Here is a 16,650-nt window from a genome sequence, read left to right as displayed (position 1 = left end):
ATCTCTTACCAGCTGGGTCATTATATATTTTGGGAGCGCATGAAAATAGGTTGTTATAAAATTCTCTCCTATTCGTGCGCACCTGGCTGGTAGTTTGCGCAAAGGCGCATTTTAGCTCCTTCACAAATTCTCTTGGGGCCTGATCCTCTCCGCACTGCAGATTGTAGCCCGCTTTGCAAGCTTCCTGGGGGTTTCTGTGGGCAGAAAAGTGCTTCAAAATGGCCACCTTATAGGTGGACCACCTTGAATGGTTCTGGTCTTCCAGCCCCGCAAATAAGCTGGAGTACTCCAGAGAGAATGTCCATTTGGCATAGTCTATGCAATTCTGGCTATTTTTGATGTTAAGAGTCCATCATCTGTTCATATAGCTCCAGATGCTCCTAGACAAAATAGTTTGCATTTTTGTGATATAGGGTTGTAAAATTCCTAATAGCCTTAATCTGCCTAATGGGGTCTTTCACCAGAGGTCTTTTTTGTTTATTGGCCTTCTTTTGTCACTTCACCCGAGTCCATTCGCCCTCAGACTCAGAGCTGCTACTGTTTGAGGTCCCCTCGTTATCTTCTAGGCGCTCCCTGATTCTTTGAGCTTGTGAGTTGCTCTCAGAATGGTGGGGCCTAGTTCCTTCCCCCCTGTTGTACCATGGGCTCTCTGGGTCACTCCCCTTGGACTCCCTCTTTCGCACAGGAGAGTGGTCTTCTAACTCCGCTCTGCTTCCAGGGTTGGTGGAGAATCCCCCCACTGCCCTGATTGGGTGGAAGTTTTTAGAATGCTCTTCTGGGGCGTCAATTCAAGCTCTTTTTGTTCTGCAAAGCGGACCATATGGCCCTTTGTAGATGACGCTTCTGCAGGTCTAGCTCCCTGAGTTTCTCCTCATAGGAGTCTTCCTGACCAGATATATTTCCCATAACATTTTGGAATCTGTATAGGGACACCCGGCATCAATCTCTGATGGGCGGCGGCCTGCCTGTTCAATCATGCTGGACCTACTAAAGTCTGGTTGCCCATGATTCCCGGTTCTTGCAAGCCGGTGAACATGAAGTTAGCAGTACCTGGTGTATACAAGGCAGTAAATGGCTTGGAGGCCCCTAGTACAGAGGGCATCACACTGTGATCAGGGGTGGCCCTGACCTTCTCTACATGTTCAGGGTCCTTCAAGTTGGGATTCAGCCTAGCATACCCTTTTTCTAACAGCTCAAGTTTCTCCCTCTCAGTCCCTATTTCCTGAAAATAGGCCAGGGCCTGAGCCTTTTGCTCTGCTATCAGGGCTTGACTTAACTCTATTACCTGCTCTTGAGCTGCCACCTGGTTCTGGAGTCAACTGTTGTCATCATAGAGGGCCTCGTTGTCTTTTTGTGCTGCCTATATGGCCTGGAAACACTGAGGCAGTTTTTGCTGCAGGAGATTCATCTCCTGATTTTGCACATTTTTAGATTGGGTGTTCTCTTCTAGAACACCTTCTACTCGTCTTGTGTGCCCCAATAATTTGTCATGTTCTACTTTTAGTTTGTTCAATTCCAGGAGGTCTAATTCTCTTTTCTGAAAATCTGTTTTTAAGTTGCACACTTCCTGACATAGGGCATATTTTTCTTGATACAGGGTGGCCCTATGTTCAGCCTGGTCATTCCGCTGTTGTTTGGTTGAACTAAATGGCTGGCGTTCATGGTTAAATTCTGTCTGGAGGTGGAGTTGTTTACTGATTAATTTATTATTCTCCTCTGCCAACTTTTTGACCTGATTTAGTAAAGTAATTATCTGCACTGAGCAGGCGCTATTATATGTCACTTGTTTTAATTTTGGTTGACTCTCTTTCTGGGAATCAACCTTTTCCTGACACTCCTTTCTTAATGTATCTAATGGGGCCTCTTGGTCTGAATTATTTTGTTGTTGCACAGCCAAGTTCTCTTTTAACTGTTTGATGTAGTTTTCCAATTCTGCCTCAGTATCCTGGCTCTTTTGCAATTTCTCTTCTACTAGTTTTAGCTCAGTCTGGATTTGAGTTAAGAGCTCAGATTGGTTTTGTGCAAGAGTTCTATTTTCTTCATATTTTTCCTCCATAACTCCCATGTGGAGATATATGTAGGCTGTGAATCGGACCATTTTAATCTACTCTTCTTTAATACTCGGAGTCATATAAAACTCGCTCGAGGCTTGATGTAATAGGCTACCGTCTTGCCACACATCCATGTTCATGGCGGTGACCTGTTGCATCATTTCTTCTAGCCAACCTCCTCATCTTGCTCTGTCCATTCCTCTATGACAAATAATGTGTGCAGAAGTTGCTGCCTAGCCATGTTTATCTCCACTGTGGTCATTATGAAGAGTGTTCTTCCTCTATTCATTTATTTATAGAAGGGTAAACATGTATTCTGTTGCTTTTTGTCTAGTCCAGGGTTGATTTTACTTTATTTTTACACACAGGCCTGATACTTAGGGTCTAAGTTTTGAGAAGTCACTTTTACAGTGTAAAACAGTTTTCTAACCACAAAAAGTATCCCTACCTTTACGGTTAGCTTGCTGTGTTAAGCTGTCATGGGTGGAAACACTTATCTCAATCCCGGCAACGAGCCCCCACTATGTTAAGGATATTGAAGATGCGGCACAATCCAGACCAGGACTCTTTCTACTGGCCAGGGATGCAGCGCACAATTAAAACGCTTTAAAGTTTATTACATAGAGATTCAATTTTTGAGAACGCAGCCAACCTGTCTCACACCACCCTTAACGTACACCCCATGTCGCAATGGACCATGAGCCAGGCTGGTGTGTAATAATGAAATATTTATTTATTTTAATTTTGAATAAAAATCAAACATATTCAATTTAGGGCAGCAATCATCAGTGTGGTGATAACTACAAAGGAAAATTATAGAATGCACTTAGTTTAACCTTCTAACAGCAGATACACAATGTACAAATGAATAAAAGCAATATTATTTTTTGGGTATTATTTTCAAATAGCACCACAGTTAGGCATTCCCCCTGCAACACTCCCTCAACCCCCTGTTAACCATATTTTATGTGGGTGGAGAGGAGTAGCAAGGAGTCGAGTATATGAGGCAAACATCGGAATGAAAATCCGAACCACCACCCCTGAATAGTAGGCCAAAATCGGATTAAGCTCCCTTGAAAAATGAGCAAAATGGCACTCGGAATTACTGAATGGTGATTTTACATGTACGGTTGAAAATAAGGCAAGAATGTGTGTGGCTCTACTAACGAGGCAAGAAAACGTACAAGCTACAAGGCAATGTACTGACAACGGGCATATAGTTCAGAAAATCGACTTTGGAAGGAAAAACAGTGCAGCAAGAATCATACGTGGCAAAATTGCAATTGCTTCGTTTTGACGGGTTTAAAATAGGCAAACAACTTCAAAAATAAGCTAATCAATCAAAATTGGATGTCGGTTTTAATGCTAAGGTATAAAGGCACATAACAGGCAAGATACTAAAGTGAAAGGTTGACTCTTGATGGGGACAGTATGGCATTTTTTGTAGGAAAATAATCAGATTTTATAATGAAAGCAGTTACACAGGCAAAATTGGTTTTAAAAGGAAAATGACAAATTCTACTGAGCCTATTTATTTAGTGGCTAGAGTACTAAAGAAGGACACTGCCCGCAAGAAGGTTAATTTGCAATGTTAACCCATTCGCGCTGTGTGCCTCTTTATATGGGAATTAATTAATTTAATCCAAATAGTACTAAGGTTTTATACAACATACTGAAATGATTTGGAAAGAATGGCGCTAACACATGGAGATTAACACAGATTTTTCTAAGGACAGGATACACAGAGGATTCTGACAATTTAAGGCTGCTTTTGAATTCTTCTTTTTGGTGCACCTGAAGAAAATAACTGCAGCCATTCTCTGGGTTTTCTATGTTCCATCTTGCCCCATATGTGCTCCGCAGAGCCAGCGCAGCCATTATTTTTGGTAACTGCTAAAATGGCAGTTTTGATGCAAGGTAATATGTGCTCAGCAGACCCAGTGCAGCCATTATTCTTATAACTGCTGAACATGCAGTTTGGTGGTGGTAAATGTACCCCACAGCAGCGCCTAACAATCAAGCACCTACAGAGAGGTCTATTGTACAAACAGAAAGTACCGATATCCACATAGGTGAAGGCGGAACTACGGTAGTGGTTCAGTTATATGGAGGCCTGGAACGGGAGAGCGATATTTGGTTCATCCCCGGACCTCATCATTCAATCAGATGCCAGCCGTTGGGGCTGGGGAGCCCGTTGCGGAGAAATAACAACGGCAGGCAGATGGTCAGGGTAGGAGTTAGAACTCCACATCAATTGTCTAGAACTGATGGCGGGTCCTTTGCGGTGAGGTGTTGGACCCAAGACAGAACAGACTGTTGTGTCCTACTGAAAATAAACAACGCCTCTGCAATCCGCTACATAAACAGGTTAGAAGGAACGAAGACCAGGAAGCTAGCAGAACTGGCAAAAGATGTCTGGCCCATGTGCCTACAGAACACAATCAGCGTGACAGCGGAATATATCCCAGGTCTGCAGAACGAAGTGGCAGACTAGAATTCGAGACATTTGAGGGATACCAGCAATTGGCAACTAGACAGAGAGGTATTTCTGACCTTGATGGAGACGAAGGGCCCATGCAAGACATCTGTTCACATCCAGGCTGAATGTTCAGCTAGCCCGGCTCTTCAGCTGGAGACCAGACCCAGAGACAGAAGCAACAGATGCATTTCTACAGAAGTGGGGTCCAGAGAGAGAGAGAACGCTTTCCCTCAGTTCGCAATGATTGCGAGAACAGTAGCGCAGGTCAGGAGACAACAGACAACCTTAATTCTATTAAAGCCAGACTGAAAAAGTCAGGTGTGGTTCCCAGGCCTTTTGCAAATATCAATAGATGAACCATTATTACTCCCAGAATTCAGAGAGTTAATTCTGATCCAGCGGGAGAGATTCATCATCTGATTTAAGAAGGTAACCTGAGGTTGATCGTGTGGGCGATTTCCGCAGAACCTGGCAAAAGTCAGGACTTTTGGGAGATGCTGAGGAATTAATCAAGGAGGCTTGGGCACAGTGGAACAGCTGGTGTGTGGAACGGCACATACATCCCTCTAGGGCAAATATAGTTCAGATTGTGAATTTTCTAGTGGCTTTGGCGGAGAAAGACAACGCCTACAGGACGGTGAATACTTGTAGATTGGCCATATCAGCTGGGCACACCAAGATGGAGAATGCACCAGTGGGCGAACACCCCTTAGGTATGCAGAAGTATGCAAACTTCTCATAGGAGTAAGGCTTTTGAAACCACTGATGCCCAGATATTCCCAGACATGGGATGTTAATGCAGTATTGATTGTATTCATTAACTGGCCAGATAACGACCAGCTTTTGTGAACGGCATTATCAGCAAAACTCACTACACTGCTTTGCCTCATATCTTGTAAGAGAATGTCGGATGTTAAGGCATTTGAGGTATACCGAAATTCATTTGGCCCTTCAGGGGTCACGTTCTATGTTAAAAAAAAAGGACGAAGACATGTATCAAGACTGTCACTTATGCTGCATTTCCAGAACAGCCCAGATTATGTCTGGTTTGTTGTCTGACGGCCAATGAGGACAGGACAAGTAGTCTAAGGCTGACAGGGGTAACAGAATTGTTCATCGCATTTAGGAAGCCATTCAGGCTGTGTCAGCTGCAACTGTAGCTAGATGGGTCAAATGGTGTATGCTACAAACGGGCATCGATATTGGGTCCTATGGGGTCCATTCAATTAGAGGAGTTATGGCACTAAAAGCATTTAACGCAGGAGTCAGATTGGAAGAAAATGTGAAGGCAGCAGAATGGTCAAGAGAGTCAACGTTCAAAGAATGTTGCTTTAAACGATAGATCAAATGTCTATGTTGGTGGTGAGTAAGCTTTGAACTAACAGTCTGAGCTGCCGGTCTTGACATAGAATACTGATTTTTCATACGAACGTTATAGAAAGTCAAGATTCGATTAAAGACACAAAGGCAAAGGATTATCCCACCCAGTCAATTGTTGCAAATGTTGGTTGAATTTCTGATGTAATGTATAAGTAATGAGACTGTTGTGCAAAATTGTATTTGACGATTACCCACCCTATCGTAGCTAGCCTCAGCTTTGATATTTTTGTTATTTAACAGGAACAGAAACTAAAGCAGCAGGATCCTAAAACAAGCAAGAGGAGAATAACTTTGCTTTGCAACATCTACCAGTTGGGGCGCATGAGTTAACAGTTGAGACAAAGAAAGAGGGAGGACAAAGGGATGTAGAGAAGGTTATTGGCAGGAAGTGAGAGGATTGGCTGGAAATGTAGTTCTTTATTGGTGTTGAATTTTTAATATACTGTTGATGTTATAATGCTGCTCAAGTAAAGGAAGAAGAGCATAAACCTTTGCCTCTATGTTTTTAATAGAATCTTGACTTTCTATAACGTTAGTATGGAAAATCTGTATTTTTAAACACATGAAATGCAAAGCAAAACCAAAATATCTAGATCAACTAAACCTAGGAAGTTGTGTTCAGTTGCTTAAATTGTCAACATCCCGGTTTCACCATTTAACCAAAGTGTGTGATCCTGGTCATCTCATTTAATCACACTATGGGTCTCATTTGGAGTGTGGTGGTATGGGGAAAAAGTGGAGGCAATTCAGTTACCTCCATTTTTTCTGCACCACCAAATTAAATGTGTGGGTGGAATTACCACTGGTTGAATTACTGAGTGGTAATTCCACCGATTTTTGGAGGAAAAGTGAAGGATGTACCTCCAGCAATATGCTGGAGGTAAATCCTCTACATTTCCTCCAGAAATTGAAGGAATTACCGCTAGGTAATTCTGCCAGTGGTAATTCCGCCAAAACTCCCAAAAGGAGTCCTATGGACTCCAGAAAATTGGGATTTACACCGCCTACCACCACTTGTAATCATGTGGTAATTCCACGGAACCAAGTGGTGGTAACTGTAAATCCGTTTGGTGTTATCTCGAAGGATTTACCTCTAAAATACCACCCAACTCGTAATGAAGCCCTATGACTTATCTGCAGCTATGTTAGTGCATACATGCAAACCCTTCCCCCCACCCCTTTAAGTGGGAGACTCCAGATTCTTCAGTGAAAAATGTTGGTATTTCACATTCTCCCACATAAAATAATTATTTCCCCAATGCATTCCTATGGAAAAATTGTTGTCTCCCGATTTCTCTGACAAAATCTCCCTCTGAGGTGCATCGGAATGTTGGCATGTATGTAAGTGACTCACTTCATAGTTTATGCCAATATATCTTGCTGTTATAAAATAAAACCGTATGGAATAACGAATGAGACCATATGGAATTGTGCACACTGCATTAAGGTGGGTGCGGAGTAGCAGGAATTTTTTTGTTGCCCCCCCCACTCTTGCAATGCTTGATACCCCGCGGATTCCTCCCTTTCTGTACTCCAATGGAATAGTTTCCGCTTAGCGACACCCAATATCCCAAACTAAAAATTATGGTTCCAGTGACTGTGAGGTAGGCGCGGCCTCAAATGTAAGCACTGTGACGAGGAAGAGTAGAAGTGGGTTTAACGAAGATTAACAATAATAGGGGTTATTAAGCAACTTCACGTGTATGATTAGAGAATCACCAAACTCGCCCTGAATTACCCATAACAGACCCAAACTTGGGACGGTACAGAAAAGCCAGATAGAATTAAGTCAAACCACTTGACAACTCCTCATTACATCCCCTTGCAGATTCTACTTCACCACTGTACGAAGGCAAAAAGAGAAAACGCAGACGGGAAACCAGGGACGTCAATCCAAGCTATGACTCCAGTCAGTGTAATAAAGTTAAGCTTTCAAAATGACTCAAAAGGGCGGACTTTGTAAGTGCACCCACAACTTCCATATAAGGAGAAACGCTTGCCTGTTTGCACCAATTACATTGTAAGGAAGCATTGCCGGGGCCCCTCCCCGCTCAGTCAATACCAACACAGTATTAGAACGTAAACAGTTCATAAGCATAAACAATAAGAATAAAAACACAAAAATGTGTTTTGGCGGCGAAAGACGGCACCGCCATTAATTCGCTTTTTAAAGCTATAAAACACATTGAAGCCTCTGGTGTTTATGGTTGTTATACTTACGTTGTTTTTCATCTTTTAATTACTCCTTATCGTGTGGCTGGTCCTGCTTTACCCGTGAAGCCCCGGTGACAAACCTAGAGACTACTCCCAGCTTCAAGAGACACTGGGGAAACAACCCCATCTAGTAATACCAGGGTTTGGAGTTCAATGGAACCCGGCGGTTACACAGTAAAGGAGTTTGGAGTTTAAACTGTATTATTTTCGAGGAAGAACCTAATAAATATAGCCACTCGCTGGCACTTCACGTTCATGGTAACAAATGAGCCTCTTATTATGATTTAATCTGTTTGCCTTGTAAGTGCAAAATAGAGCCATTCCAAGATGGTCGGCTTTTGTACGAAAACTCTCACTAGGGGACATAGAGGTATCTGGGAGGAGGCGTGGTGACGCAGAAATGTTGTCCTTCTTCTATGTCTTTGGTGACACGGGGAGGGGGGGGGGCATGACTCGTGAGCCCTTCTCTTTCCGTGCAGGGGGGGGGTGGGGTGCAGAATAAAACGCAGCGCGCAAGCCCGCCTTCTGTCACTCTGAGCTCCATCATCCCCTGGTGTACAGCTGCCCCGCTCCTCGTCATCTGGCTGAAATCTTGAAACGGGTAACGTAACGATTTGTTCTCTTGACGATTAGCTTTTTTTGCATGAAGGTTAGTGACTAGTGAGCCAAGTAAAGCCACAGATTCCCCACTACTTGCTGGAAATTGATCGGCATCTTCGAATGGTTTGGGTCTTGTAGTCACGCCTAATTACTGCACCAAAACATATGTATAGATTAGCAGACAAGTTAAACCAGAATTTCCCTTTTCAACCGGTTATTTGTGGTGCTTTTAACAACCGCGACCATGCCTCGTGGGGCCGCTCAATTAACATTAAGTCTGTATGGCGGTCTGTGCCGCTCAATTAACTTGAAGTCATTTTAACGGGCTGGAGCATGCGAACAAAATAGACCTTTCTATTTCTTCAATGTTGCTACGCCCTTTCTTGTGGCGGCGACCCGCAAAACCCTGGGTGTTGTAGTTCCGTTATCTTCATCCTTGCTTCAATGCAAGGGTGTGGCTTGTTAAAGCGGACTACAATTCCCTGTGTTCTTCGCCCACCACATAGCCGCTGCTTCTTCTAGGCAACACTGAGGGCGCGCGTGCTTTATTCAAGCAGCCATTGAAAGTAAAAAGACTGACGCAGAAAGAACAAGAAAATGGCGCAATGGCGGTGTACGTGTTTTCAAGGGAGTAGCAGCAATCTGTGGTGTTGTGACACGTCGGCTGTGCTCTCGTTACGTTTTGAACTGTATTTGCCGAATTTGTTATAGTGCACTGGGGTGAGACCGTCGCAATGGTGGCTAATTATACAGTGGTCAGGTTCGTTAATATTACAGGACAGTAAAGACAGCCAACGTTAACACGTACGGTTCTGTGGCACCTGAAAGATCGCTTGTCTTTGTTTTGGGGTGTGGTTACTATTGATCCCGCGCAGTCAAGGCATCATCGTGGTTTGAGTTTCATCCCTTTTTAAAATGTGCACGATGTGTCTATTGCGTCATGCAATATTTCAATCCAGACGTTGTAAAGTTTGGTCGACGGATGTCGAACCCGCGTTTATGACTTATTGGAGGCGGCTCCAAATCGCAAACCATTCACAAGTGTACACCCCGTTCACATCACTGGCTGAGATGCATGTCATTGTTAAAACGTGGATATCATTTAGTCACGGCTGCACCTACTAAATGGGAATTCCTTTCGAAATGGGAATTTTGCCTTATTTCCGCATGTGCCGGTTAGCCAGTGTGGGTTGGGCATGCCGACAACGATAGACTTCATTATATCTTTTGGGTGCTTTGAAACTGTTAATCTCCGACCTATGAAGCTTTTGTAATTGCTTGTCTATCTGTAATTGTGTCATGTGTATTTTTTTTTTCTGGTTGAGTCAGTTTCGAAACCTAACGTCCGAGTGTTTTATAGAAGTGCTTGCCGTTCCCCCGCCCTCTTGCCGTGAAGGCTTCCTGTTCACCACGCCCCAGCAGCCTTGCTCCAGCCATTGCCTTTTATGGCAATAACGCGATTGCTGCAGACTTCCTTTGTCTCGAGTCTGCAATACTGCAGGCCCACTACTGGCCAACACTGGTATTTCTAGGGCGAAGCAGGAAGTCGCGCAGCTGTGAGGCAATGACTCAGGCTACTTAAGCTAGATCTGTGCCATTGAGAAGCTGCCTTCTGCCTTTGTTAATATATTGCCTTTGTTAATATATTCACAATCTATTCAATGTTAAATCCCATTTATACCGCCCTTTTCGGGCACATAAAATATTAGTTTGGCCCTTTACAACTCCACCCTAAAAATTCGAATTTTAGTTGTGCAGTTGGTTAGTTTCCGCTGCACATTAAGACCATCTTTGGGTTTATTTTATCGACGTGAACAGGCAGGCTTACGTTTTTAAAGGTCCTTTGAAGATATTAAGCGTCGTCTACCTTTAGTCGAACTACTGTATCGCTTTGCATCGAACTACTGAAGGAATGCTTTATCAATCAGTGAAACTCGCCCATCCCCTGTAAAGGATATTGACAGATCGAGTCATTTAGTTTTCACCTAAATAACGTTAGTATTCCTTATATTTGGCCGCATGGGGACACATGGTGCGTCTTTATTTGTAGTGTATTGGGTGTAGCCCCCTGCACCCCCCGCCTTGGAATTTAGTGTGTAGTGCATTAAAGCTCAGAGAACTGGCGTTCTCATTAGTCACATTCCTAGTGCAGGCAATTTGAAGTTTAGGGCACCTTGCTTGGTTATTGCCTGCTATACGGGTATGTATGAAAGCCTATCGTATGCTTGTGAAAATGTTGGATGTTTATCCGAGCACGTTTGTTCCGAACCGAGATTCTCGGGCACGTATCTGCAACTAGTAACTGCAGATATTTAGTACACCTCCCATCAGCCCGAAGTTCGGTATAGGCAATCGTTTAGGTAATGGGGGAAGCCTGAAGTTGCAGGCCCCCAGTTTTTTTAAAACATGTTGTGTACTAGCTATATTTGTGGGTGTGTTTACCCGGTGGATGCCAAGTATCGTGTTTTTTTTTCTTTCAGAAAAATGGAAGAGGATATTGCTGCACTCGTTGTCGACAATGGATCCGGTATGTGCAAGGCCGGCTTTGCTGGAGATGATGCACCACGTGCTGTCTTCCCATCCATTGTTGGGCGGCCAAGACATCAGGTATTTTAAGCCTGTGGTTGTTTGAATGTTACTCTGTGATTTGTCCCACCAGGACAGGAAACTTTTCCCGCTATGAGTGTGGGGAGATTTCATGTGAGGGCTAAGATCATAATGTTTTAGCCTAACATACTTGTGTGGGGGGGCCTCTATGGATCTCCTATACAGCAGCCCTTCATTTCCACTTTTTAGGAGCACTGTCTTGCAGTTATGTATTACCGTTTCACACGTCTTGTATCCCCACCCCCATTTTGTTTGAATTCCTTGTGGTTTTATTTAAATGCATCTAGTGAAATCTGCAGATTTGTAACTATTACGAACTTGCTTTTAGGGTGTGATGGTTGGCATGGGGCAGAAAGATAGCTACGTTGGTGATGAAGCTCAGAGCAAGAGGGGTATCCTGACCCTGAAGTACCCCATTGAACACGGTATTGTCACCAACTGGGATGATATGGAGAAGATCTGGCACCACACCTTCTACAATGAGCTTCGTGTTGCACCTGAAGAGCACCCTGTTCTGCTTACGGAAGCTCCACTGAACCCTAAAGCCAACAGAGAAAAGATGACCCAGGTCTGGACCAATCTGAGACATGTAGACTAATTGTACCATCCTCATCTTGCTTACTGTTCATTCCCCGCTCTACTGTTCTCCACAGGGCTTCTCCTGATATCTACTTGCTGGAATTCTGACAGGTTAAACAAGCTGTGTTTGAATTTGATGCTACCAGCTTAACCTTTTTGAGATCTACTTACTAACTTGTTCCTTGTGCGTGTCATAAAATGCGTTCGGTGGTTTTTGCTCATTAGTGAAGTTCAGATTTGAAGTGCTATTGTTGCTCAAACACACATTTGACTTGTGAGTTCACCCTGCATCCCTTCACCTGCATGTCTCTTTTCTCCTTAAGTGTCCTCGTGATCATAATGTGTACTTTTTTTTTTTATAGATCATGTTTGAGACCTTCAACACCCCAGCCATGTATGTGGCTATCCAGGCTGTGTTGTCCCTGTATGCCTCGGGTCGTACCACTGGTATTGTGATGGACTCTGGCGATGGTGTCACCCACACAGTACCAATCTATGAAGGTTATGCCCTGCCTCATGCCATCTTGCGTCTTGATCTGGCTGGTCGTGACCTGACAGACTACCTCATGAAGATCCTGACGGAGAGGGGCTACAGCTTCACAACTACAGCTGAAAGAGAAATCGTGCGTGATCTGAAAGAGAAACTATGCTATGTCGCTCTGGACTTTGAGCAGGAAATGGCCACTGCTGCTTCCTCGTCTTCATTGGAGAAAAGCTATGAATTGCCTGACGGTCAGGTAATCACCATTGGCAATGAGCGGTTTAGGTGCCCAGAAGCCCTCTTCCAGCCATCCTTCCTTGGTAAGTACATGTTTCTGCTTGGCGTGCATGGTCTTGCTGCAGTATTCCTTGTGATGGGTTAAAGTAATGTTATGATGCTGCTTTTTCTGACAGGTATGGAGTCCTGCGGTATTCATGAAACTACCTACAACTCTATCATGAAGTGTGATGTTGACATCCGCAAAGACCTGTATGCAAACACTGTGCTGTCTGGTGGCTCCACAATGTACCCAGGCATTGCAGACAGAATGCAGAAAGAAATTACAGCCCTGGCACCAAGCACAATGAAAATTAAGGTGAGCACCATGTGCACTGGGCCATAACAGAACTGATGTCGGATTTTATTGGAGTGCAAGTATGTTGGTGCGGTGCATAAAGCTTTCTTTGTGTGAGCTCCTGTACCGGCATGTATTTCAACACTTGTCTTGTTAACGTCCTATAAGATTATTGCAGAATTGGGTACTGGGATTCTGTGTTGGGGATCTGTGGTGTGCAGATTGGTGAAATGTTGAATCTGCATTGAAACGTGTTTATGGTGGGAGGGGCCCGGTTCATAGTCCGGCTGCAAGTGCCTACAACTGTTTCTGCTAGTTACATACATCAAATTTAGAATTCTGAACTTTAGCTTGCATCGCATCTAGATGGAAATGTGAATGTCAGCATGTACCGAACCTAGATGGAATCCCATAATTGCAAGGACAGCCATGCCAACTAACCAACAATTCCATCCCTCTGCATACACGTCAAACTCTAACCAAACGCAACCACAAGCCTAAAATGCAGCAATCCACATGAACTTCACAAGACTGCAACAACAAACCATACATTGCACAACAGCACACTATTACCGACCATAAAACACCCCAAGGCCAGCCAACAGACCCGCCGGGCTGAGGCTGCCAACAGCACATCACTACTCTCTTGCACTTTTCCAGCTCACGCCCACCTCCTCCCCAGGGGACCACTCATGTGGTGATAGTGCGTGGTACAAATATCCTTTAACATTTAGGCAGGCTGGTGGTCTGTATTGACTTTCATCCACTACCCTGCACGTATATTGGTTTATTGTGTGCCTCAATAGTTGCAGTTTTCACGTTGACCTCACCACCTGCTTGCCTCACAAATTTGCCCTACTTGGTTGAACTAATTAATGACCATTAACAATTGCTGCTCACATGGGTTCAGGTTAGTCATTCTCAATAACCCCTTGTGCCTTGGTAAAGCCGGAGCAGCAAAACAAGTTACTACACACTGTCGGCTAATTGGTGCCTGCTTGGTAAACTGAATTGCAGTCACGGGGAGGCTGGTGTATTTTTGGGGCGCACCCATCCACTTGTGGTGGTGTTTGCATAGCTTGTCTGGGTGCAAACAATGCAGTCCATTTATGACCCCATCCCTTTGCATTCAAATAATTGTAAGAAATATTTGAAAAGAACAATAAAGTTGTATCTCTTTATTTCCAGATCATTGCACCCCCTGAGCGCAAGTACTCCGTCTGGATTGGCGGTTCTATCCTGGCATCCCTGTCTACCTTCCAACAGATGTGGATCAGTAAGCAGGAGTACGATGAATCTGGTCCTTCAATCGTCCACCGCAAATGCTTCTAAATATAACATTGCTGTGTTGTACCATGGCAAGCATAACCGTGCAGTGAAATCTGAAATTGGCATGGTGTTTGTAGTTTGCTTCTGGTGCTTGACTCTGGATTAGAAAAACTGGAAGACCAGAGTATGTCAGTATTGTGGAGCTAACATTCGTAAGTTCTGCAATGCAATAGAGGACTTGATTGTACTCTGTCATTCCAAATATTGTGTAATGCATTGTTACATATGTCACTTGCCTCCATGAAGGCTGCCCAACTTGAGGGAGCTCATACGTAAATCGTATGTCGATAGTATTATGTTTTTGTAACCCTGCCTCCTACCCCATGCAAGTGTTTTTGTATTTTCTGCCTTATGCACTTGTTTAATTTTGCATTCCTTTTCCAACATTAATTTCCCCCGTCTGTTAGAAGTTTACAATCTCTCCTCTATCAATCAGATGTGGTGCCAGTCATGAGTGAAGGGAGGGTTAACTGTACACTTAAGGCCAGTTCAAATAAAGTGCACATGTTTAAACAAATTGCTTTTCTCTTTTTGGGCTGGGTGAAGGAGGATTTGTATGTTACTGGGGCACTGTGCACGTTTTGTGGTGGGAGTGGTGCCTTGCAGTGTTGCGAAACTAAACCCTAGCAAGGTGTCACGGATCGGATGTTGGTGGTGCATCATTGGGAGTGCATTCTTGAAGGCCGTAATTGGTAAGAACTGATGGTGCCTTCTTTTCAACGCCCAAGCTCTTCAGTTAGAATGCCTGTGCCAGACATTTTCTTCATCTACAATGGGCCAGTACCCTTACAAGCCCATTAACTCTTATATCGCTTTTATTTTATTTTTTGCATTTCGGCACACAAAGCCCTGAGGAATCTAGGCGCTCGTAGGCTTCTTGATCATGAGAGCCTACGACTTTAACAAGGGTCTCCGCTTTTGAAGCTCCAAGTAGTTGTGAAAGCTGGTGGCAAATGTGTACATTCTAGACTGACTGCGGTGACCCATTTGTGTGTTTGTATATAGGTTAGTTATTTGACTTGGGTTTGTAATGTAACTTCAAATATCATGGCAATTAGGTACTTAAATTGGGGGGGTAGGGGTCTCTGCTGTGAAGGGCTGCAAACCGTAGCATAAGTTGGAGAATAGTCTTGTTTGTAATCTATTTGGGGGAGAGTTGAGCTGGTATTAACATTATAGGGGTCTAAGTTACTGATAATTGTACTCTGCTTCATTCATGGCACAATGCTCCATAACCGGAGGAACCGCTGCCCGTTTAGCCAACCCTTGAAGCGCAGTATGCAGCAGTTTTACTTATACTTGCTGCACTGTACATTTTGTCTAGCAAAGACCCTTGGTTTCCATCACGATCTGGCTGTTAGTCATAAACAGCCAGCTCTTTACTAGTTTCTGGTAGATGGATGGCATACGTTTGGGGACAGAGGCGCTAACACGAGGTGTGGGGGGGGGTCCACTTTCTTAGTATGCTGCCTCAGTGTTTGCCTCATTTGTTTAGCGATTGGATTTACCTGGGTCCCCATGGTCGCCTTCGACTTGGGTGTTTTGCACTGACGGGGGGGGGGGGGGGGTTTGAGTTGAGCTGTCGTGAATGCATGCATTGGTGACATTACTTTCTTGCCTCTGTGGAAGGTAATTGAGTCCGGTTGCATTAATTAAAGCTTTTGGGTTGCCAGGGTTCATCTTCTAGTACCTTGCACTTTGCAGAGCAAGGCATCCTTTATTAGTGGGCGAAATGGGAGGATTAATGCATCATGGGTCTGAACATAGACCTATGTGATCGTCTCGGGGTTGCTGTTAAATAGATGCTAAAGAGATGGTTGATGCTAGGCATGCATTATGCCCAGTGCTTGGCGTGTTCCTCACCCTACAAATGAAGCAGCTTGATCTGAAATTTCCACGTTTGCGTACAATCCCTCATATATATATATTGTATCCTACTACTGTGACCAAATGTCCAGCCCACCTCCCTTGACTTTTCTCGCTCGCTAAACCATACCCCGTATTCAGCTCGGTTCTCATCTGCATCAATTCGCTAAATGGTCGAAACAAATAATTCTTTCTGACTCTGTAATAAGGTCACTGTACACCTGATCAGACAACCCAGTGATGTATTTCACTCGTGAGCTTAATCATTGAGCCTCCCGATAAGACATTTGCTTGACAATTCAAAAGCTTGTCAATTGATCTGGGTGACACTGAGGTGTGACATGAATCCCATACATTTGCTACCGGTTTTGGACATTGTAAGTCCATGCAGGGGTTTTTGGTCTTTGTGCTTTCACCATGCCCTTCATCCACCGCCCCTGCTTGTGGATTACAGGCTGACGTGACCAATGTTTTTTTTCGTAATGCTTCC

At 44.0% G+C, this 16,650-nt stretch overlaps 1 protein-coding gene and 1 long non-coding RNA gene across 3 annotated transcripts in view; one reads left to right on the top strand and one right to left on the bottom strand.

Annotated features, from left to right (window-relative positions):
• The window catches only part of LOC138567385 (uncharacterized), a 100,964-nt gene extending 92,566 nt beyond the window's left edge, over positions 1–8,398 (bottom strand). The window contains exon 1 of the long non-coding RNA XR_011302194.1: positions 8,131–8,398. This is a non-coding gene — a long non-coding RNA (uncharacterized lncRNA). The remainder of the gene's footprint in view (positions 1–8,130) is intronic.
• Positions 8,399–8,573: 175 nt separating this feature from the next.
• LOC138567388 (actin, cytoplasmic 1-like) lies at positions 8,574–14,811 on the top strand. 2 transcript variants are annotated; one of them, XM_069645551.1, is made up of 6 exons: positions 8,574–8,725; positions 11,205–11,331; positions 11,660–11,899; positions 12,273–12,711; positions 12,805–12,986; positions 14,154–14,811. In XM_069645551.1, exons 2-6 carry the CDS (start codon positions 11,209–11,211, stop codon positions 14,295–14,297), a joined length of 1,128 nt encoding a protein of 375 aa, XP_069501652.1. In that variant the 5' UTR covers positions 8,574–8,725; positions 11,205–11,208; the 3' UTR covers positions 14,298–14,811. The 2 variants fall into 2 exon arrangements, with proteins under 2 accessions (XP_069501652.1, XP_069501653.1); XM_069645552.1 differs by lacking the exon at positions 8,574–8,725 and adding an exon at positions 10,197–10,718.
• Positions 14,812–16,650: the final 1,839 nt, after the last annotated feature.

The sequence above is a fragment of the Ambystoma mexicanum genome, chromosome 2p, assembly GCF_040938575.1.
Source record: "Ambystoma mexicanum isolate Mex_15411 chromosome 2p, UKY_AmexF1_1, whole genome shotgun sequence".
NCBI lineage: Eukaryota > Metazoa > Chordata > Amphibia > Caudata > Ambystomatidae > Ambystoma > Ambystoma mexicanum.
The sequence above is the reverse complement of the archived record's forward strand: the minus strand, read 5'-3'. Positions and strand labels throughout refer to the sequence as shown.